Consider the following 25,364-nt stretch of genomic DNA (forward strand, 5'->3'; position numbering starts at 1 on the left):
ATGTTGAAATCAATCCTATTGTTGAAATTATTACGGTTATAGCAAGAATAATTCTTGATTTTGATACTTTATCTTTATAGATCATGAATTTTCTGTGTATGACATAATTAAGGCTGAGAATCTAATACGTATGTAATAATAAAGTGTAATTGTAGTTAATACAACTATAATAGTTATGATAGTTGTATGTTGTTTTCTATTAATGATTGTATTAAAATTCATTTTGGTAGAAATCCAAAAAATGGTGGTAAACCACCTAGAGATAGGAGAGATAAGAATATTATGAATTTAATTTCAGTTTCTATATTTCTGGCTGAATAAATTTGGTTCATGAAGAATAGATTTATTTGCTTGGAAAATAAAACCATGATTATTCTTAGTAGTGAATAAATAATAAAGTATACTTCTCAGATGTTTTCTCTGATTGGTAGGGATCTAATTATTCACCCTAAATGTCTAATTGAAGAATATGCTAGAAGTTGGCGTAGAGATGTTTGATTTAAACCTCCTATTGCTCCAATAATGATTCTTAAAATGATAATGGTTCAAATGAAAGTTCTTAGGTGAATACAATATGATAATACCATTATTGGGGCAATTTTTTGTCACGTTATTAATGTTAGATAGTTATTTCATCTCGAAGCTCCTATTACTTCTGGAAATCAGAAATGAAAAGGTGCAGCTCCCGAGTTTGAATCTCGGTCCGCCACACAGTTTTAATCTGTCAGAAGGTTTCCAGGTATGAATGTTTCGAATCACAATGCAGTTTACTGAGAACCAGGGTGACGGAACATGACGGAATACTACAGGTACAAAAACTCTCACTAGCACAGGATAATGGTAAGTCAGAAGCTCACCAAATAAAGCACATAAACCCCGGCAGAAAGAGTGCAATGCCAAGACCTTAGAGCCGGCAGAGTATTTGGAGTCTCGCCTTCAGAACTGCGGGCTCCCTCCTGCACCAGCAGCAAGCAACGGCTCGTACCAACTGGCAGCAACCACACCACAGGTAAACACGCCCGCTACACACCATCAAGCGAACCCACCCGGTGAACCAATCCCGCGGCGAATCAAAATGCTCACCGCTGCCCAGCAACATAGCCGCACCGCAAGCCACTTAAATCCAACGAAGACAAGCCAACCTTCTTCTCTAGACGGAGAGCATGGTCACGCCTTTATACACCAGCTCGCATGTGGCTGTCCTCTTGCGAGACGCCTGCGCGCCAAACAGCCGGCAGCGGGTCAAAGACCACAACCCCACAAAGACAGGAATCGATAGTACCTACACCACAGCTCAGTATCCCCATATTTATTACTGAATGACCAAACTCTGTTCAATTAATCACCCCTTTTAGACAATCTTACAACCCCTACATAGGAGAAGAACCTTGATGCCTTAATTCATAAATACATAATGACACAAACACCCATTCCTATGCACATAGCTCATCTCCGGTGTATATTTATTCACAGTTATTGTTGCATGTTGTAGCATAACAATATTAACAGTAACAAAATTGTCAGAAGAGATAACTTTTATAGTTTGAGTCAAGAACTGATAGATTTAGAATTTGATATCTGCTTATCTTTGTATGGTTCACATCTTTAGAATCAGTTGTGTTTTAGAAAATGGGCTTATAATCCGAAACCTAGAGCGTATAATAATAGTAATAATAAAGTTTTTTGGAATAAAGGAAAAAACTGTTTCGTTTAGTTTATACACTCCTGGAAATTGAAATAAGAACACCGTGAATTCATTGTCCCAGGAAGGGGAAACTTTATTGACACATTCCTGGGGTCAGATACATCACATGATCACACTGAAAGAACCACAGGCACATAGACACAGGCAACAGAGCATGCACAATGTCGGCACTAGTACAGTGTATATCCACCTTTCGCAGCAATGCAGGCTGCTATTCTCCCATGGAGACGATCGTAGAGATGCTGGATGTAGTCCTGTGGAACGGCTTGCCATGCCATTTCCACCTGGCGCCTCAGTTGGACCAGCGTTCGTGCTGGACATGCAGACCGCGTGAGACGACGCTTCATCCAGTCCCAAACATGCTCAATGGGGGACAGATCCGGATATCTTGCTGACCAGGGTAGTTGACTTACACCTTCTAGAGCACGTTTGGTGACACGGGATACATGCGGACGTGCATTGTCCTGTTGGAACAGCAAGTTCCCTTGCCGGTCTAGGAATGGTAGAACGATGGGTTCGATGACGGTTTGGATGTACCGTGCACTATTCAGTGTCCCCTCGACGATCACCAGTGGTGTACGGCCAGTGTAGGAGATCGCTCCCCACACCATGATGCCGGGTGTTGGCCCTGTGTGCCTCGGTCGTATGCAGTCCTGATTGTGGCGCTCACCTGCACGGCGCCAAACACGCATACGACCATCATTGGCACCAAGGCAGAAGCGACTCTCATCTCCATTCGTCCCTCCATTCACGCCTGTCGCGACACCACTGAAGGCGGGCTGCACGATGTTGGGGCGTGAGTGGAAGACGGCCTAACGGTGTGCGGGACCGTAGCCCAGCTTCATGCAGACGGTTGCGAATGGTCCTCGCCGATACCCCAGGAGCAACAGTGTCCCTAATTTGCTGGGAAGTGGCGGTGCGGTCCCCTACGGCACTGCGTAGGATCCTACGGTCTTGGCGTGCATCCGTGCGTCGCTGCGGTCCGGTCCCAGGTCGACAGGCACGTGCACCTTCCGCCGACCACTGGCGACAACATCGATGTACTGTGGAGACCTCACGCCCCACGTGTTGAGCAATTCGGCGGTACGTCCACCCGGCCTCCCGCATGCCCACTATACGCCCTCGCTCAAAGTCCGTCAACTGCACATACGGTTCACGTCCACGCTGTCGCGGCATGCTACGAGTGTTAAAGACTGCGATGGAGCTCCGTATGCCACGGCAAACTGGCTGACACTGACGGCGGCGGTGCACAAATGCTGCGCAGCTAGCGCCATTCGACGGCCAACACCGCGGTTCCTGGTGTGTCCGCTGTGCCGTGCGTGTGATCATTGCTTGTACAGCCCTCTCGCAGTGTCCGGAGCAAGTATGGTGGGTCTGACACACCGGTGTCAATGTGTTCTTTTTTCCATTTCCAGGAGTGTACAATATACAATGTTTCACCAAGAATCCAATGCTGAATCATTTAAAATTGACTGGGAGACACTCTTTGAGATTCTCAAGGTAGCCCGGGTGAAATATAGAGAACGAATAGTTACATACAACTTGTAGAGAAACCAGACTGTAGTTACAAGAGTCGCCCCTGTGCCACACACCGTCTGGTGGCTTGCGGAATATGGATGTAGATGTAGATGTAGAAGGTCACGAAAGCAAATCAGTGGTTGAGAAGGCTGTGAGACTCGCTTGTAGCCTGTAAGGAGAATTAAAGTTCAGGGGATGGATACAATAACTTTGCATTCGCCGATGACATTGTCATTCTGTCAGAGACGCAAAGGACTTGGAAGGGCATTGAAAAGAGGTTGTAAGATGATTATCAGCAAATGTAGTAAAAGGTCATGAAATGTAATCGAATTAAACTGATAGAATTAAATTAGGAAATGAGACACTAAAAGTAGTAGAGGAGTTTTGCTATTTCGGTACGAAATGAACTGACGACTGCCGACATACACAGACAAACAAATCCAGGCGGGTAAAAGTGAACAATAAACTTTATCAAAAAGTGAAATTTGCTAACGCCAAATGTAAATTCAAGTCTTAGGACGTCTTTACTGAAAGCTTTAGTATGGAGTGTAGCCTTTTACGGAAATGATACGTAGACGGCAAACAGTTGAGACACGAAGAGAATGGATGCTTTGGAGAAAAGACGGTTGATAATTATATGTGTACATCGAATAAGCAGTGAGAAGGTACTGAACCGAATTGGGGAAAGAAGAAATCTATGGCACAACTTGACTAGCCTTTATTATCTGTTATTACTTTTATGTTATAATTTCATGTACTGACACGTTCCATGACCTTGGGGATTTGCTCCTCAAATTGGTCCTACGGAACTTGACGTGTAAATAAATAAATGAACGAATACAAACTGTCAGCCGCTGGTGCTGAACTTGTAAGATCTGAACCTTACTTTCTCGTCGTTCTATGCTCACGGTCACAGCAGATAAACAAATTTACTTTAGTTAATATTTCCAGGTCGGGAAGGAACCTTATCGTTAGGTTAGATGGTGGATACCAGTCACAGTCAGGTGCGGTTACCACTAATAGCGATGAACTTGTTAATTCATAAATTTACTGGTTTATTAAGCTGTAGCACTTAATAACATAAGAATTCCAGCATTCAGGAAAACACACCGTTAAAATTGTGGCTTCTGCCATTTAATTTTTTGACGCAGGTGGCGCATGTGTGTTACGTGGAAGCGAGCTCGCCAGCGGCCAACCACCGCCACGTGAGGCCGTAGCCCGCTAGTATTAAACAGTATTGCTTGGAGCCGCTACCGCTCTGTATATTGTTACGTCACAATAAAACAAAGCGTACAAAATCCTTCCCGATGGGCGAGTGAGTTCTTACAGACAACGGACAACGTGAAAAAAACTGTACCTCTAACATTGTCACAGCTTGTACAGAAATGGAGATGATTCCTTCGAAAATCTTGCGGCCAGTATCCTCTCCCATCCATAATCAGTTGCTTTCAGTGTCTACAATTTAGTTTTCTTTGTTTAGGTTTCCTCCCATGGCCATAAATAAAAATCAACGTTCCTTTGCCCTGTTTGCCGTCTTCCAATTGACGGTCAACCTACTTCAGTGTGCTAGTATTTTTTCTTTTCTCTGCGTCTAGCAGTATTTCTACAGACAGCTCACATAATTCGCTACCTGTGGTTACCTGCATAATCCTAACTGAGCCGCGAACTGCTCTGCGCCTGTCAGTATAGGCTATCCGTTTTGCGTTTACGCATCCATACATCACACCGGCTCCGCTGCCCAGGGCAAAGTAAACATTACTGGTTCACTCGTGCCAGAGGTATTTGGGGGGGGGGGGGGGGGTACTGACTAACCGAAAAACATACAGCTAGGAATAGCTATAATTATTAGTCTGCAAAAGAAGTAAACACTCATGTAATATTGTCATCAACAGAAAGATCAGCACTTTTACCCTCAACAACACCTATACATATACACACGGTGTTTCAAAAATACAGCGACAAACTTCCAATGGACCTAGGAGTCTTGACGCGTCAGGAAACGTCATCCAGCGACGCTACAGAGGGTCGAAGTTATAGGTGACGGCGTCTGCTCATGTAAGTATACACAGATTGACTCTCTGATGATGTTACAAATTTTCGGGGATGATGGAGAAGGGTAAATGTATCATTTTGAGATAAAGGACCCTGATCTGGGAACGAACAAGCTGAAAATCGTTCTGGCACCTCTGACATGTACCGGTACTGTTGTTGATAAGATTGTAGGGCAGGCAACATTCAGAGTTGGTAGTATAGATAAAACCAAGGAAAAAATGTCCAGTAAATACGGGCTCTAAAATGTATACCTTAAGGGCTATGCAGTTGTTCAATTGAGGAGAAGTGTTCCAAAGTAGTGAGGATGAGCGAGTGGTCATAGCTCTTCAGGTATTGATTTTAGAGCCCATGCTTACCGAACATTTTTTGCTTGTTTTGGTCCATACTACCATCTCTGAAAGTTACCTACCCTACAATCTTAGCAACAACAGTATCTGTACATGTATTTCACTGTCAGGTCTATCAAAATGATTTTCTCTTACAACTTTCGACTCGTTCCTTTTCAGGCCAGGGTCCACTGCCTCAGATTAACACATTTAACCTTCTCCGTCGTTCCTGAAAGTCCGTAACATCATCACGGTACCTCCCTGTATATGTATACATACTGTACATATACAGGAGCCAGCCCTGTAGCTTCTATGCTCTATAGCATCGTTGGATGACGTTTCCCTGCACGGGTTCCTATCCTCATTTTGTTCCTCAAGACACTTTCTGCATCCCCTACGTTTGTCGGTGCACTTTTGGAACAACCTGTATATTTGGAGCAACAAGACGGCATGCTATGTTGGCAGCGTCCAACTGCTGGGCATAGAACAGTCGACACTGAGGAACTCACCTGGCTCTGTTTTGTGACTGTTGCAGCTAACTGCGACCTGCTGTTTGACGGCAACCCAGTCTCCAGCTCCAGCTGGAGCAGCGCCCTCAATGCGTCCAGATACGTGGGCGACCTCGTGGACACCGCGGAACCCCAGGCAGAGTATCTGGTGCTCACCACCAAGGAGGTGACCGCCTTCGCTGTCGACAGCCCGTCCGACTACATCGACGTGGTCTTCGACGAGGCCGCCAGCACGCTGAAACTCGTCGTCAAGGAGGAGTTCGCCAATTATGAAGAGCAAATGATCTCTGCATCAGATCCGGTAATTCGCAGTGCACTGTTGACTTTCGGGGCCTGGGAGTCGAAGAATATACATCATAAAAGAATGGAAAGCAACAGCCTTTTATCACCAAAACCCACTATACAAAAGCGCCTACTTCAGTTATCCGAATGACACTTTCCCTGGTCCATATTTGATTAAAAGATTAGGGCAAGAATATCTACTCCCTGAAATCAAGTCGACTATGTGAATAAAATATACACTCCCTCTTCAGTATTTGTCCCGTCCTTGGTAGGGTCTATTACCAGGTGACTCACTCACCCGTGATTTGACTTCCACCTTGTAGCCATTGAAAGGTGACAGCAGTACATGGAGCTGGGAGTGGTAAGGTAATGGGCTGCAGAAAGTAAAATCATTACAGAACAAATTTTGTTTTATTTACCACTGGTGTCCGCAAAGGAAATTTGACACAATTGAAAAAATAAAAAAAAAACAGCCTTCAAGTAAATCTTAATACAGATTTAAAAAAAATACATTAGCAAGCGAAAATCAGTTACACTTACACAATTAAACCAATATCCAAACAAAATTTACTACTATTGAGACCAGTTACGGAAGCAGTCTCCAAGGAATTTCAACGAACTTTAATTAAAAGATAATTTCCAAGCTTAACAAGCTTCAATGACTGAAACCAGTAAAAGAATTACAGTCTGTTTCTCTGCAGTAAGGCCGCTGACTCGCGTATCCATCGAGGTCAGCTTTTTACTCGTGACTGCGTGTCTTAAAAATTAGGAAAGCAGACCACGCCACCCAGCCACTTTACTACAAAACAAACAGAGCAGATTTAAACAAACACCAAATATAAAATTACGCAAAACGATATACACCAAGTCAAAGGACCATAAAACATGAAACTCACGCCGAAAATAATATTGCAGGTTAAGCAATACTCGGCACGCCACTGACGAGGAGAGTACGCCTACTCGTCATCGCCGAATTCGTCCAAATTCGTGGTACTCGTAGGGCGTGGTGAGACAAGAAAGTGACCCAAGTGGCAACTGCAAATGACCCAGCGGTTAGGAAGTAAAAGGAACTTTGATACGCGTCTGTCACCATGTGCACCTTGTCAATTGTCCCTGTGGTACTGTGTTTGGCTCAGCGGTCGCCGGCACGGTAGCTCAGAGTGTTCCGTCAGAGTGGTATCTGCCCCCTGTAATTAAAAAAAAAACACTGAATTAACGGATCGTCAATGAACTTGAACGGGTGTCAGAAGGCGTCCGACCCGAACAAATGCAACGAACGAAATGAAATAAACAAAAAAAGTGGTAAGAGATCGGATTTCGCATTGAAAGGGTCGCAGGTTCGACTCCACCAGGTGGCAAATATTTTTGTACTCCTTGGCAACTCGAAACCGGATTTCCCACTTCACACGAGCCGTTCCCGTACAGGGGAGAGCATTTTAACTGAAAGTCACTGTCTGGAACCGGCGGATAAACACAGTATTGCAGTGCCTGCGTTGTTCCGAGAAACGATGCAGTGTTCCCTCAGACAAGTCCGCAGATCCGAAGGAACAGGTGCCGGCGCGACTACAGCCTGTATGAAAAACATGAAGCGCATTCGTAGTTGCGAATGCAAACGACCATCAGTTGCACACTATGTGATCAAAAGTGTCCGGATCCTAGCTGAAAATTACTTACAAGCTCGTGGCGCCCTCCATCGGTAATGCTGGAATTCAGTACGGTGTTGGCCCACCCTTAGCCTTGATGACAGCTTCCACTCTCGCAGGCATACGTTCAGTCAGGTTTCTTGGGGAATGGCAGCCCATTCTTCACGGAGTGCTGCACTGAGGAGAGGTATTCGTGTCGGTCGGTGAGGCCTGGCACGAGGTCGGCGTTCCAAAACATCCCAAAGGTGTTTTGTAGGATTCAGGTCAGGACTCTATGCAGGCCAGTCCATTACAGGGATGTTACTGTCGCGTAACCACTCCGCCACACGCCGTGCATTATGAACTGGGGCTCGATCATGTTGAAAGATGCAATCGCCATCCCCGAATCGCCTTTCAACAGTGGGAAGCGAGAAGGTCCTTAAAATATCAACGTAGGCCTGTGCTGTGACAGTGCCACGCAAAAAAGGGGCGCAATCCCCTTCGTGAAAAATACGCCCATACCATAACACCACCGCCTCCGAAGTTTATTGTTGGCACTACACACGCTGGCAGATTACGTACACCGGGCATTTGCCATACCCACACCCTGCCATCGGATCGCCACATTGTGTGACGTGATTCGTCACTCCACACAACGCTTTTCCACTGTTCAGTCGTCCAATGCTTACGTTCCTTACACGAAGCGTGGCGTCGTTTGGCATTTACCGGCGTGATGTGTGGGTTATGAAGAGCCGCTCGAGCACGGAATCCAAGTTTTCTCATTTCCCGCCTAACTGTCATAGTACTTGTAGTGGATCCTGATGCAGTTTGGAATTCCTGTGTGATGGTCTGGACAGATGTCTGCCTATTACCCATTACGACCCTCTTCAACTGTCGGCGGTCTCTGTCAGTCAACAGACGAGGTCGGCGTGTACGCTTTTGTGCTGTACGTCTCCCTTCACTTTTCCACTTCACTATCACATCGGAAACAGTGGACCTAGGAATGTTTAGAAGTGTGGAAATCTCCCGTACAGACGTATGGGACATCTACATCTACATCTACATTTATACTCCGCAAGCCACCCAACGGTGTGTGGCGGAGGGCACTTTACGTGCCACTGTCATTATCTCCCTTTCCTGTTCCAGTCGCGTATGGTTCGCGGGAAGAACGACTGTCTGAAAGCCTCTGTGCGCGCTCTAATCTCTCTAATTTTACATTCGTGATCTCCTCGGGAGGTATAAGTAGGGGGAAGCAATATATTCGATACCTCATCCAGAAACGCACCCTCTCGAAACCTGGCGAGCAAGCTACACCGCGATGCAGAGCGCCTCTCTTGCAGAGTCTGCCACTTGAGTTTGTTAAACATCTCCGTAACGCTATCACGGTTACCAAATAACCCTGTGACGAAACGCGCCGCTCTTCTTTGGATCTTCTCTATCTCCTCCGTCAACCCGATCTGGTACGGATCCCACACTGATGAGCAATACTCAAGTATAGGTCGAACGAGTGTTTTGTAAGCCACCTCCTTTGTTGATGGACTACATTTTCTAAGGACTCTCCCAATGAATCTCAACCTGGTACCCGCCTTACCAACAATTAATTTTATATGATCATTCCACTTCAAATCGTTCCGCACGCATACTCCCAGATATTTTACAGAAGTAACTGCTACCAGTGTTTGTTCCGCTATCATATAATCATACAATAAAGGATCCTTCTTTCTATGTATTCGCAATACATTACATTTGTCTATGTTAAGGGTCAGTTGCCACTCCCTGCACCAAGTGCCTATCCGCTGCAGATCTTCCTGCATTTCGCTACAATTTTCTAATGCTGCAACTTCTCTGTATACTACAGCATCATCCGCGAAAAGCCGCATGGAACTTCCGACACTATCTACTAGGTCATTTATATATATTGTGAAAAGCAATGGTCCCATAACACTCCCCTGTGGCACGCCAGAGGTTACTTTAACGTCTGTAGATGTCTCTCCATTGAGAACAACATGCTGTGTTCTGTTTGCTAAAAACTCTTCAATCCAGCCACACAGCTGGTCTGATATTCCGTAGGCTCTTACTTTGTTTATCAGACGACAGTGCGGAACTGTATCGAACGCCTTCCGGAAGTCAAGGAAAATGGCATCTACCTGGGAGCCTGTATCTAATATTTTCTGGGTTTCATGAACAAATAATGCGAGTTGGGTTTCACACGATCGCTGTTTCCGGAATCCATGTTGATTCCTACATAGTAGATTCTGAGTTTCCAAAAACGACATGATACTCGAGCGAAAGACATGTTCTAAAATTCTACAACAGATCGACGTCAGAGAGATAGGTCTATAGTTTTGCGCATCTGCTCGACGACCCTTCTTGAAGACTGGGACTACCTGTGCTCTTTTCCAATCATTTGGAACCTTCTGTTCCTCTAGAGACTTGCGGTACACGGCTGTTAGAAGGGGGGCAAGTTCTTTCGCGTACTCTGTGTAGAATCGAATTGGTATCCCGTCAGGTGACACTCAATCACCTCGCCACGTTCGAAGTCTGTGAGTTCCGCGGAGCGCCCTATTCTGCTCTCTCACGATGTCTTAATGACTACTGAGGTCAGTGATACGGAGTACCTGACAGTAGCTGGCAACACAATGCACTTGATATGAAAAAGGTACGTTTTTCGGGGTGTCCGGATACTTTTGATCACACAGTGTGTAAGGGAATGACAACAACGGAAATTTCTACGTGCATGCACGTCGGAAGGTACGTTGCATCGTTCCTCTTGACAACACAGGCACTGCAATATCGTATTTATCTGCCGATACAAGGCAGCAACTTTCAGTTAAAATGTCCTTCCCTGTACGGGTACTGCGAGTACATGATGTGCGTACGACTGCAGGTCGTGACACAGGAGCGGCGACATGTGGGAGTTCGGGTCTGGCCGCGACTCACACCCGGGCAGCCAAAGCCGTTAATCGACCGCTGGCGCAAAGCGGGAAATCCGGGTTCGAGTCCCGTTCCGGTACAAGTTCTCACTGTCGTCGTTCCCTTACACAGCTTCGCAACTGCGAATACATTTCATGTATTTCAATACGGTTCTAGTAGTTACAGTGCCTCTTCCTCCGGATATGCATACAAAGGAGCATCACATCCCTCTGGCCAACACAGGCAGTTAGTTTCGCAAGTAAGAAGGTCTCTGAACGCAGTCGGAAGTTTCAGAACGCAGTCGTAACTCATCGACATGAGCAGGTGCACGTCTGAGTAGTAAGGACCATAACGAGGAAAAAAAGGCTCTAATAAACATGGGCTCTATGATGCACACTTTTAGAACTATGAACACTTGTTCGTCTTCGATGCTGTGAAACACATCTGTTCTACTGCAAGCTCTTTACTTTACATATTTTGAAAGTACGTAATATAGACCAAAACAAAAGAAAAAAAGAATGGCGACTAAACATTGGTCTAAGATGCATATCCTAAGATATTTTCATGAAATGGGGGCCAGCAGCTCTTATATATTTGAAAAATGTCATATTACCGACTTGAGCCGCTGGTAAAATTATTTATACAAGCAGTTTCAGTCATCTAACCATCATCACATACCTTATACCAAATAAAACAAGTAACATTACAGGTTTAAACTGTCGCGAATCTGTTAGCTGATGTAAATGTTATAACACACATGTAATGGAATGTCCCCCACTAACATAAACGTGCTCACTAAAACCACGATAAGCAAAACGTAAAATCGCTTTCGGCAGGTGATAAAACCACGAATAATACACTGAAATTAAAACTAAACCGCAATTCAGTGATGTGACTCATTACGGAAACCACATCTCATAAAGTCGCAAATGGTTCACATTTCTGTAGAGTTACCCGTTGTCATATCGTAATAAAAACTGCATCGCCAGTCTATAAAAACTGTGGTAGGAAATTTGCTCAGGAATGTAACTTCTCAGGTTATGAGTCAAGTAAAGGCGTAATCTTGAAGCAAAGTTTATAAATGGTAGATACGTGTCAGGCGAAGGCATAAAAACTGCTCTTACTTTGAACATGTATATTACTCAGGAACACGTATTTTTTTTTAACAAACCTTCCCAGCAAAGAACCAAGTTCAGCTACTTATAAAGTAAACATTAACAGAAGCCTGAAGGACTTGTTGTGACCAGTTACATCCACTCCATTAACAAATTCGTCTGCATGACCAGTGGATTTGTGTATATTTATTATGTAACATAGTGTGAGTATTGTGTAATATTTGCCTTCTCTACATCTTAAGAGCGATATAAATTAATATTTCACGTTCCTTTAATTTGACAAGGCTTGAACGCAGCTGAGTAGCATTTACCTTATGCAGTTTAGTATGCAGGTATTAACATGTCTCTTACAATATACTGGCTGTTCAACACCCTTGAGGAGAATGCCACTAAGGATTTATGAAATCAATATTAAATCTGAACGTAAAATTTCTCGTGTACAGTATGTACTCCACATTATATTTTCCTGCCATATTCCACAAATATTTCCACATTGTAACGCCATGAGACGAAAGATATATCAAATCTGTTCTAAACATATTTTATGCATCTGTACATAAAATCATACACGGGGTCTGGACAAAAATGTGGGAACACCGCGAGGAATGAATGCTTGAACGTAAAGGAAGCCTGCAGGTTGCGCCGTTGTATTTGACCACGAATGGCGTCTTTACAATATCTTCACTAAGTCTCAAGCGTCAGTCGCGCTCAGAATAGTATTCTGCGTAGTTGTGAGTTCATTATGTCGGAGCCAAGTAAATTCGAACGTGGGCCAATTATTGATGCTCTTATACACACATCCAAAACTGGTTCTGCATCACCCCTGTTCCCAGAACTCGTGAAGACAGACGTTGACTGTGGATATTGTATCACAGACACAGTCCCCTTGACTGTTCAGAGATGTCACTAAACCCGCCCAAAGATGTAAACAACCATGCATGAACAGCGCCTATTAGATGGAGGGGGTCCGACAGCCGATCACTTCCAGTCATTCCACTAGGAAGGAGGTTCAAAAAATATTCTAATGTGTGTGAAATCTTATGGGACTTAACTGCTAAGGTCATCAGTCCCTAAGCTTACACACTACTTAATCTAAAGTATCCTAAGGACAAACACACCCATGACCGAGGGAGGACTCGAACCTCCGCCGGGACCAGCCACAGAGTCCATGACCGTGGCGCCTTAGGAAGGAGGTACACGGCTCGTGTTGTTTCTAGTTCAACCATTCCTAGACGTCAATACCGCGCTTCGATCGCGTCCGCATTGTTACTTTGTGTCAGGAAGTGCTCTCAACAAGGGAAATGTCGAGGCGTCTCTGAATGAACCAAAGCGATGGTGTTCGGACGTGGAGGAGAGACAGAGAGACAGGAACTGTCGATGACGTGCCTCGCTCAAACCGCCCAAGGGCTACTACTGCAGTGGATGACCGCCACCTACGGATTATGGCTCGGAGGAACCCTGACAGCAGCACCACCATGTTGAATAATGCTTTTCGTGCAGCCACAGGACGTCGTGTTACGACTCAAACTGTGCGCAATGGGCTGCATGATGCGCGACTTCACTCCCGACGTTCATGGCGAGGTCCGTCTTTGCAACCACGACACCATGCAGCGCGGTACAGATGGGCCCAACAACATGCCGAATGGACCTCTCAGGATTGGCATCACGTTCTCTTCACCGATCAGTGTTGCGTATGCCTTCAACCAGACAATCGTCGGAGACGTGTTTGGAGGCAACCCGGTCAGGCTGAACGCCTTACACACACTGCCGAGCGACTGCAGCAAGGTGGAGATTCCCTGTTGTTTTGGGGTGGCATTACATGGGGCCGACTTACGCCCCTGGTGGTCATGAAAGGCGCCGTAACGGCTGTACTAGAGTGGCCAGCATGTTCTCCAGACATGAACTCTATGGAACATGCCTTGGATAGATTGAAAAGGACTGTTTATGGACGACGTGACCCGCCAACCACTCTGATGGATCTATGCCGATTCGCCGTTGAGGAGTGGGACAATCTGGACCAACAGTGCCTTGATGAACTTGTGGATAGTATGCCACAACGAATACAAACACGCATCGATGTAAGAGGACGGACTGCTGGGTATTAGAGGTACCGGTGTGTACAGCAATCTTGACCACCACCTCTGAGGTCTCGCTGTGTGGTGGTACAATATGCAATGTATGGTTTTCGTGAGCAATAAAAAGGGCGAAAATGGTGTTTATGTTAATCTCTATTCAAATTTTCTGTGCAGGTTCTGGAACTCTCGGTACCGAGGTGATGCAAAACTTTTTTTAATGTGTGTATTTGGCTCTTCAATAACCGTGGCAGCGGAAGCGTTTGGTGTTGGAAGAGGCGCCGTATCGAAGATTTAAACCGCATACAGGGAAAGCTCCCCCCCCCCCCCCCCCCATGAACCATGGACATTGCCGTTGGTGGGGAGGCTTGTGTGCCTCAGCGATACAGATAGCCGTACCGTAGGTACAACCACAACGGAGGGGTATCTGTTGATAGACCAGACAAACGTGTGGTTCCTGAAGAGGGGCAGCAGCCTTTTCAGTAGTTGCAAGGGCAACAGTCTGGAAGATTGACCGATCTGGCCTTGTAACAATAACCAAAACGGCCTTGCTGTGCTGGTACTGCGAACGGCTGAAAGCAAGGGGAAACTACGGCCGTAATTTTTCCCGAGGGCATGCAGCTTTACTGTATGATTAAATGATGATGGCGTCCTCTTGTGTAAAATATTCCGGAGGTAAAATAGTCCCCCATTCGGATCTCCGGGCGGGGACTACTCAAGAGGATGTCGTTATCAGGAGAAAGAAAACTGGCGTTCTACGGATCGGAGCGTGGAATGTCAGATCCCTTAATCGGGCAGGTAGGTTAGAAAATTTAAAAAGGGAAATGGATAGGTTAAAGTTAGATATAGTGGGAATTGGTGAAGTTCGGTGGCAGGAGGAACAAGACTTCTGGTCAGGTGACTACAGGGTTATAAACACAAAGTCAAATAGGGGTAATGCAGGAGTAGGTTTAATAATGAATAGGAAAATAGGAATGCGGGTAAGCTACTACAAACAGCATAGTGAACGCATTATTATGGCCAAGATAGATACGAAGCCCACACCTACTACAGTAGTACAAGTTTATATGCCAACTAGCTCTGCAGATGACGAAGAAATTGAAGAAATGTATGATGAAATAAAAGAAATTATTCAGATAGTGAAGGGAGACGAAAATTTAATAGTCATGGGTGACTGGAATTCGAGTGTAGGAAAAGGGAGAGAAGGAAACGTAGTAGGTGAATATGGATTGGAGCTAAGAAATGAAAGAGGAAGCCGCCTGGTAGAATTTTGCACAGAGCACAACTTAATCATAGCTAACACTTGGTTTAAGAATCACGATAGAAGGTTGTATACATGGAAGAACCCTGGAGATACTAAAAGGTATCAGATAGATTATATAATGGTAAGACAGAGATTTAGGAACCAGGTTTTAAATTGTCAGACATTTCCAGGGGCAGATGTGGACTCTGACCACAATTTATTGGTTATGAACTGTAGATTAAAACTGAAGAAACTGCAAAAAGGTGGGAATTTAAGGAGATGGGACCTGGATAAACTGAAAGAACCAGAGGTTGTACAGAGTTTCAGGGAGAGCATAAGGGAACAATTGACAGGAATGGGGGAAAGAAATACAGTAGAAGAAGAATGGGTAGCTTTGAGGGATGAAGTAGTGAAGGCAGCACAGGATCAAGTAGGTAAAAAGAAGAGGGCTAGTAGAAATCCTTGGGTAACAGAAGAAATATTGAATTTAATTGATGAAAGGAGAAAATATAAAAATGCAGTAAGTGAAGCAGGCAAAAAGGAATACAAACGTCTCAAAAATGAGATCGACAGGAAGTGCAAAATGGCTAAGCAGGCATGGCTAGAGGACAAATGTAAGGATGTGGAGGCTTATCTCACTAGGGGTAAGATGGATGCTGCCTACAGGAAAATTAAAGAGACCTTTGGAGATAAGAGAACCACTTGTATGAACATCAAGAACTCAGATGGAAACCCAGTTCTAAGCAAAGAAGGGAAAGCAGAAAGGTGGAAGGAGTATATAGAGGGTCTATACAAGGGCGATGCACTTTAGGACAATATTATGGAAATGGAAGAGGATGTAGATGAAGATGAAATGGGAGATACGATACTGCGTGAAGAGTTTGACAGAGCACTGAAAGATCTGAGTCGAAACAAGGCCCCCGGAGTAGACAACATGCCATTGGAACTACTGACGGCCTTGGGAGAGCCAGTCCTGACAAAACTCTACCATCTGGTGAGCAAGATGTATGAAACTGGCGAAATACCCTCAGACTTCAAGAAGAATATAATAATTCCAATCCCAAAGAAAGCAGGTGTGGACAGATGTGAAAATTACAGAACAATCAGTTTAATAAGCCACAGCTGCAAAATACTAACACGAATTCTTTACAGACGAATGGAAAAACTAGTAGAAGCCGACCTCGGGGAAGATCAGTTTGGATTCCGTAGAAATACTGGAACACGTGAGGCAATACTGACCCTACGACTTATCTTAGAAGAAAGATTAAGGAAAAGCAAATCTACGTTCCTAGCATTTGTAGACTTAGAAGAAGCTTTTGACAATGTTGATTGGAATACTCTCTTTCAAATTCTGAAGGTGGCAAGGGTAAAACACAGGGAGCGAAAGGCTATTTACAATTTGTACAGAAACCAGATGGCAGTTATAAGAGTCGAGGGATGAAACGGAAGCAGTGGTTGGGAAGGGAGTGAGACAGGGTTGTACCCTATCCCCGATGCTATTCAATCTGTATATTGAGCAAGCAGTAAAGGAAACAAAAGAAAAATTCGGAGTAGGTATTAAAATCCATGGAGAAGAAATAAAAACGTTGAGGTTCGCCGATGACATTGTAATTCTGTCAGAGACAGCAAAGGACCTGGAAGAGCAGTTGAACGGAATGGACAGTGTCTTAAAAGGAGGATATAAGATGAACATCAACAAAAGCAAAACGAGGATAATGGAATGTAGTCGAATTAAGTCGGGTGATGCTGAGGGAATTAGATTAGGAAATGAGGCACTTAAAGTAGTAAAGGAGTTTTGCTATTTGGGGAGCAAAATAACTGATGATGGTCGAAGTAGAGAGGATATAAAATGTAGACTGGCAATGGCAAGGAAAGCGTTTCTGAAGAAGAGAAATTTGTTAACATAGAGTATAGATTTAAGTGTCAGGAAGTCATTTCTGAAAGTATTTGTATGGAGTGTAGCCATGTATGGAAGCGAAACATGGACGGTAAATAGTTTGGACAAGAAGAGAATAGAAGCTTTCGAAATGTGGTGCTACAGAAGAATGCTGAAGATTAGATGGGTAGATCACATAACTAATGAGGAAGTATTGAATAGGATTGGGGAGAAGAGAAGTTTGTGGCACAACTTGACCAGAAGAAGGGATCGGTTGGTAGGACATGTTCTGAGGCATCAAGGGGTCACCAATTTAGTATTGGAGGGCAGCTTGGAGGGTAAAAATCGTAGGGGGAGACCAAGAGATGAATACACTAAGCAGATTCAGAAAGATGTAGGTTGCAGTAGGTACTGGGAGATGAAGAAGCTTGCACAGGATAGAGTAGCATGGAGAGCTGCATCAAACCAGTCTCAGGACTGAAGACCACAACAACAACAACAACACAGGGAAAGCGGAAGGTGTATGTGGAGTGATCGTGACAGATGGGCATTTAAGCGGATTGTGACGCAAAATAAGAGGACAATAGTTGCAAAAGTTACTGCAGAACTGGATGCCGCTCTCTTGAACCCTGTCACACCAAACCAACTCGAAGGGAGTTTCAGAAATAGGGAACTACAGATCGAACAGAAACTCTAAAACCACTCATAAGTGATGCAAATTCTCGTAACAGAAAAACGTGTGTCGTAGTCAGAGAACCTGGACTACGGAGAAAAGCAAGAAATTCCTTTCGTTGGGTGAGTCTTGCTTCAACCTTTTCCCACTTCTGATCGAGTTTGTGTCCCAAGAGCAAAACATAGCGGGGGTTCGGTGACAATTTGTGTAGCAGTATCGCGGTAATCCATGGATCCAAGTTTGCATTACTGCCAAGGATTCTGTAAGGATTTTGGCTGATCAGATGTAGGCCCGTCCCGTGGTAGGACGTTGTGTCCCAGCCCCCCCCCCCCCCTCCCCTCCCTGGTGACGCCGCGCTCCGATACGACAGGGCCCTGTTCACACAGGTCACGTCGCCCAGGACTGGTTTTGCGAGCACAACAGTGACTTGTCGCAACCCGCCCTGTCACCGCGGTCACATGATCTCAACATTATTGCGGCTTTCTTGTATAGTTTGGAGAGAAATGTGCGTGATTGCTATTCACTTCCATCATCGATACCTCAACTTGACACATGTATTATTCATTCCGAGCCGACTGCAGGTTGTTCAGAATGCCAGCGTGTTTCATACACCGCATTAGGTATGGTAACGTATTGTGTTTTTGGTGTTTCCACGTTTTCGTCCACCCCCTGTATCAGCTGCACGAGCATCAATTACATCATTAGCTTCCAGTCTTTGAATGGTAACTCTCTCTTCTTATTCTTCTGAAAACGTTATGTCTCAGGGCGTTGTCCTTATAATTTTCAGGCATGTGCTATGGTGCCACACTCGTCCCATGTGTACGGATAAAACGAGTAAAGAAATTAAATCCGGTATGTGAATGTTCTGTTTCAGTCCATAATCGACATCCGCATCACGTTAACTTGCAGCGATACCAATACGGCTGGTTTTGTAAGTATTTAAGATGTATCTTATATGTTTTTACTACATGCTAGGTATTATAAATTGTCTGGTCGTTTCTGGTTGTTATTTTTTCTTCATATAAAATGTTCATTTGCTTGAGCTGCTGTATTTTCAGGGAATCAGACTATTTGTTGTTATAATTTCCGCACAACTTACTGTCGCAGCACACCTATCACTGTAATAACTTCCATAATCACGTGCCTATATGACGCGTTTTCTCTCAGTATGCTACATCCATTCTGCAATATAACTAACTCAGCTAAAACCCTATGCTGAATACGGGATTTTGAAATTAAACACTTTACGAATAACTTTGAGTTAATGGTATCTTCGGTTTACGAAAAAAGATCCTACATCGATCTCAAGTCCAGTCAGTTAATTTGACGACACACACCATTTACAATTTTCACTCGAATTACCCATTGCTCTCTTAAATTCCGTTCGGTCACTGTAATTAAAAATGTATTGATTCGCATTGCTCAGCATTAACTGCTGCAATGATGTACACTTTCGTGAGAGACATTAAGACAGATCTACGTGGTGAATACTGTGCATGTAGTTGTTTTAATTTTGACATTAAGATCCATCAGTCTTCTAGTCTGTTACGTACCTGCCAATTATGAGGCAGAATTCGTGTTTTCTTGCTTCATATTGCACCCGACGCTGTATACTACAACTGTTTTGCACAATAGTCACGCTGACGATGGTAACAGTGCTTATCGAAACCGGTCATCGGCAATAAAGTTTACTGTAGCGATCTTGGCAAAGAAGTTTACCTTCTCTAATGTTTTGGAATAAATTTTTTGCGCTCCTAATCTCGGCAACGACGTGCCGCGCTCCGACACGTGTCTGTTCTCCTCATGGGCCGACCTTTCAGACTGACGGTCTACGCGCCTTTTTTACAGGCGCCGAAAGCTCTTCTCGTCTCTTGACGGTCCAGCAGAGATGGGTGAGGGTAAGATTCGATACATATTAAGGGTATCGACAACTATGCCCCTACGACGTGTACGTTGAAAATTTGCTGTTGATATTGTTTAAAAACGTGCGTTTATTGTTTTTCAGCTGAATTAAATTCACGGAAATGAAACGGAGTCAACGGAGATGCGACAGTATGAAATGATCTCACTCTAAACTGTACCCGGCTTGCCTTCATATCGCGAGCTGTCGTCTTAATCGTTTTCCAGTATTTTTATAGTGTCTCCGACGACCCCTTGTAGTCCTGCCTCTCTTGGTACAGTAAATAACTTCAGGTGTGTGTCAGAGGTTTTTCTTCGGGTGTTTTTCCATCTCTGAGGGAGACGCCCTGGCCATTCTGGTAAGGAGAAGCTCCTTCGCAACGATGTGTAATCCTCCTACCTCTCCGGCTAATTAGGCTTTTCTATATGATCGTGTATCTGAAGTCCCTAATCTATGGGGGGAAAGGCATCTGCTCGGAATAATAATGCAAAACCGAGAGAAGTAGACGGAGTTATAACCGTATCGCCACTGCTCAGTACTTGACGATTAGAAACGAAGTGCGATTAACTTTACATATTTTTATTATGTAAACTAATTTTTAATTAACAGTAGTTAGTGGAAAATTTGGAAAAATAGTTCCTCATCGGAACAAGGATAATTAAATTGAAACTGAACTTAATACTCGTAAGCAATCTTACGTAACAATAATTATTGGCGTCATGACGTAGGAACAGTACCTAACGCACACTTTCAAGTATTTCACACCACACATGTCACAGTAGTCAGATAATAATCAAATAGCAAACACATACAACATATTATATTAATTTTCAAAGATAAGTTAAAGTAAGACTGTTTACGGGCTGTCAACAGATTCTTTTTGTTGCGTTACTCACCATAATACTGTCTGTCGTAATTGTAGCAAACAGAAAGATTGTTTGAATTTACTTATTGGTAAGGACTGCCTTTACCTAGCAGTTACTCTGGTATTTCTTTGTAATAAAAGTTATAAATTATGCCACAAGCAATAAATTAGAAACTGTGCTTTGACAGTGAAATTCAGCGCCCATATTACGTAAAGTTTTAATACGATGCTTTTATTACGAAAGATACTTTATTTTTATCAAATGAATTAATACTGGCTTTTCCATCATTCTATTTCTGACATTTTTCATACTACAGCCAAAGATTTCATTATTATGTAATTGTCCAAAAGTTGGAAAAATTAAGTTTTGAAAATCTGATAAATTAATGTACATTTTCAGTACATTTTCTGATTATCTCGGTTCGTACAAAGGGATAGGATGGATACTTCTTGGTTAACGACTTAGGAAAATTATTTACGTGATAATATGCACTACAACAATGTTATTCAAGCAATAAAATTCCAACTACGCTGGTCAGTCTATTACACTTCTGGTTATAAAAAAGTCTAGATCTTACTTCACTTTATGATGCCGTTGGTTTGTCGAGCGGCTTCATTTAGCGGTAAAGTAGGGCACATACTGATCTTCTTGCCGTACCATAGCCAATAACATGGGCCCACAGTACTCTTGATGTTGTTTGAATTACTCTTGCTGCATTTATACTGTGCCCAACACGTTCCATACACATAGCTTGTCATATTAAACATCCGCCAAAACAAAAAACAACCATTTCAGTTTTCACTGTTCCGCACTTCGGAAACAGACTTTTTTTTTATCTCAACACTTTTGCATAGTCAGACCGGCGAATATACACAAACAACCAAAACAGTCTCTTCGCGACTTCGAAGTGCTACTATTTTGGCGCGCTCGCCAAATTTACAATTTATTATACTCTTTGACAATAGCTTTTCCATGACTGGGCCAGCGTGTCTACTTACAAAATGTTACCATTCCATGCGCATTCTCCTTCTTAAATAACAAATAAAGTTTGTAACTTGACAACATATTTACAAGAATAATATTCACCACAACTAATAAAACAAACTTCACAAAATACGTAGATAATGTATGATCAATCACAGAGTTGTGGTGTTATAACTGGCATTAACGACAAAATCAGTGTCGTTCATTGCAAGTAATAGTGCGTCATATTGGATACGGGAACATCTGATGTGTGTATTGATTTGACCTGACTTGGTTTAATCAAGGAGACGAAACAAAATAGGTAGCCATCTATTCTCGTACCGAAACTAAGTTTATTATGCACTGCTTTGTCAGAATTAGTCCATTCTATAATGATACTTTCCTTTTAAATTTATCCCCATCAAATCAGAAAGAAATTGTTTCTCACCATGTAATGTCTTACTGTAGGCGGTGTGCAGTTAAGTCCACTTAAAATGCGAGATCTTCAATTAATTCCGGATGGTCTAACTTCCATTTCCGCACTCCTTTTTCCTCCATAAATTCAACAATGATGAGTTTTAAATCGAAAAATCTCCGTTCGAGGCATGCCGCTTGACTTAACCAACGTACATTGCAGTAATGCACAAAGTCTCCACACTCTTCGTTCATTTCCATCGAAAACTGTTGCAACTGACAGAGTAATAATGCGTCTAACTTCAGAAATTTTACTATTCGCACAACTAACTCGTTCACTTGCTACATGCCTGCTGATTTAGCGCAAAGTGCTTCTTCACGTGCTGAACAATGAATCCTGCTGTGTCGAGCGTTGAAATTTTACGCCCTTTCGTTGTCAACAAATTCTTCGTTTCTGCACGGTATTGTAATATAGTTTCATAGCAAATTTGTGGTACCCGGCACTAATGCGCCTGCGCCATAGGTACTGAGAATTCTCATCTCTCTCTTCTGTCATTCCCATTGGTTTTTAAAGGCTTGTGAGCATAAATCGCTAGACTGCCTCTTTTTATGCAAGCATCCAGTGGAGCTGTGGAAGTCCCTCATACCGTGAACAAAATAGCAAAGGGTAAGCCGCACCGACACCACGAGTCTGTCGAACTGGGAGTGAGCGCTGCCGACTGAAACACACCGCAGCACTAAGCGACGTGTCGCGCCGTATCGAGTACTTCGGAAAGGAGCGACCGAAGCGGAGACAGGTGGAGCAGTGGCCCGCGTGAAATTTGGCTCACCGTGGCCGGCCCACTTCTACGTTAATGAAAACAGACGCCTCAGGTAAATTTTACGTTAAACATAGCACCACGAACTATTTATTTTTAAAAGAGGCATCACATTTTAAATGGTTGTGTGTTTCATGTGCGTGCACATACAAACTTGGGACGCTTTTTAAAAATGCGTTTAGGGTCAACGTTTTCACTAACCTTTCACAAATGTTCAGTGCGCCCCTCAGCCGGGTGGTCCACAGACATTCAGACGATACTCACAGTGTCATCCCACACTTTTCGAAAGTCTGCAGTTACTCCATTTGCAACTGTTGCCATGCACTACCGCGGTTCACCCAAAGCTATTGGTAGGTGAGGCCACAGATGGAGTGTTTCACGAAGCCCCACAAAGAAAAACTTTACATACCGTGAGAGCAGACGATTTTGGAGACGAATGGTCCAATGCGAGATCCATATCCAGTTTACACCCGATCCATCACTGGGGCAACTCACTACTAAGAACTGCTGTTACATTCAGGTGTCAATACGGTAGTGCTCGGATCTGTTGAAAAATGATATTTTCGACATGCCCTCGCAATTTGAAAAAAAAAAAAACAGCTACACCGCCCATGTACTGAGGTGCGAGATTCCTGTTACCGTCTTTTCCGCAAAAAAAGTATGAGTCATTAATCTGTTTCCGGGAAACGGTACAAAACGGATGAATATTTGGCGAGTCTCCCTCGTGCTCGACTATAGTATGTGATTTCAGTGTTGCTCACATTCTTACGTTCTGGTGGTTCCCATTTCCACTAAGACCGAACGCAGCGTTATCACTGACAACTGAACACGAAAGGAAACTACACCAACGAAAATAATCCTCACCAACAAGAATAAACTGTGCGAGATAAACGAAACTTGTAGACTTGTTTCTACATTTGAAATACAGGGTGTTTCAAAAATGACCGGTATATTTGAAACGGCAATACAAACTAAACGAGCAGCGATAGAAATACACCGTTTGTTGCAATATGCTTGGGACAACAGTACATTTTCAGGCAGACAAACTTTCGAAATTACAGTAGTTACAATTTTCAACAACAGATGGCGCTGCGGTCTGGGAAACTCTATAGTACGATATTTTCCACATATCCACCATGCGTAGCAATAATATGGCGTAGTCTCTGAATGAAATTACCCGAAACCTTTGACAACGTGTCTGGCGGAATGGCTTCACATGCAGATGAGATGTACTGCTTCAGCTGTTCAATTGTTTCTGGATTCTGGCTGTACACCTGGTCTTTCAAGTGTCCCCACAGAAAGAAGTCACAGGGGTTCATGTCTGGCGAATAGGGAGGCCAATCCACGCCGCCTCCTGTATGTTTCGGATAGCCCAAAGCAATCACACGATCATCGAAATATTCATTCAGGAAATTAAAGACGTCGGCCGTGCGATGTGGCCGGGCACCATCTTGCATAAACCACGAGGTGTTCGCAATGTCGTCTAAGGCAGTTTGTACCGCCACAAATTCACGAAGAATGTCCAGATAGCGTGATGCAGTAATCGTTTCGGATCTGAAAAATGGGCCAATGATTCCTTTGGAAGAAATGGCGGCCCAGACCAGCACTTTTTGAGGATGCAGGGACGATGCGACTGCAACATGGGGCTTTTCGGTTCCCCATATGCGCCAGTTCTGTTTATTGACGAAGCTGTCCAGGTAAAAATAAGCTTCGTCAGTAAACCAAATGCTGCCCACATGCATATCGCCGTCATCAATCCTGTGCACTATATCGTTAGCGAATGTCTCTCGTGCAGCAATGGTAGCGGCGCTGAGGGGTTGCTGCGTTTGAATTTTGTATGGATAGAGGTGTAAACTCTGGCGCACGAGACGATACGTGGACGTTGGCGTCATTTGGACCACAGCTGCAACACGGCGAACGGAAACCCGAGGCCGCTGTCGGATCACCTGCTGCACTAGCTGCGCGTTGCCCTCTGTGGTTGCCGTACGTGGCGGCCCTACCTTTCCAGCACGTTCATCCGTCACGTTCTCAGTCTGTTGAAATTTTTCAAACAGATCCTTTATTGTATCGCTTTTCGGTCCTTTGGTTACATTAAACCTCTGTTGAAAACTTCGTCTTTCTGCAACAACACTGTGTTCTAGGCGGTGGAATTCCAACACCAGAAAAATCCTCTGTTCTAAGGAATAAACCATGTTGTCTACAGCACACTTGCACGTTGTGAACAGCACACGCTTACAGCAGAAAGACGACGTACAGAATGGCGCACCCACAGACTGCGTTGTCTTCTATATCTTTCACATCACTTGCAGCGCCATCTGTTGTTGAAAATTGTAACAACTGTAATTTCGAAAGTTTGTCCGCCTGAAAATGTACTGTTGTCCCAAGCATATTGCAACAAACGGTGTATTTCTATCGCTGCTCGTTTAGTTTTTATTGCCGTTTCAAATATACCGCTCATTTTTTAAACACCCTGTAGATACGCCTTACAATCCGCTAT

The 25,364-nt window shown here is 43.9% G+C and overlaps 1 protein-coding gene across 25 annotated transcripts in view; it reads left to right on the top strand.

Annotated features, from left to right (window-relative positions):
• Positions 1–25,364, top strand: part of LOC126101588 (mucin-3A-like) — a 400,051-nt gene that overhangs the window by 80,348 nt on the left and 294,339 nt on the right. For all 25 annotated transcript variants that reach the window (XM_049912245.1, XM_049912250.1, XM_049912247.1 and 22 more), the window contains exons 2-3: positions 6,137–6,411; positions 18,781–18,837. In XM_049912245.1, coding sequence (XP_049768202.1) covers positions 6,137–6,411; positions 18,781–18,837 — 332 coding nt within the window. The remainder of the gene's footprint in view (positions 1–6,136; positions 6,412–18,780; positions 18,838–25,364) is intronic.

This window comes from Schistocerca cancellata, chromosome 9, assembly GCF_023864275.1.
Source record: "Schistocerca cancellata isolate TAMUIC-IGC-003103 chromosome 9, iqSchCanc2.1, whole genome shotgun sequence".
NCBI classification, from domain to species: domain Eukaryota; kingdom Metazoa; phylum Arthropoda; class Insecta; order Orthoptera; family Acrididae; genus Schistocerca; species Schistocerca cancellata.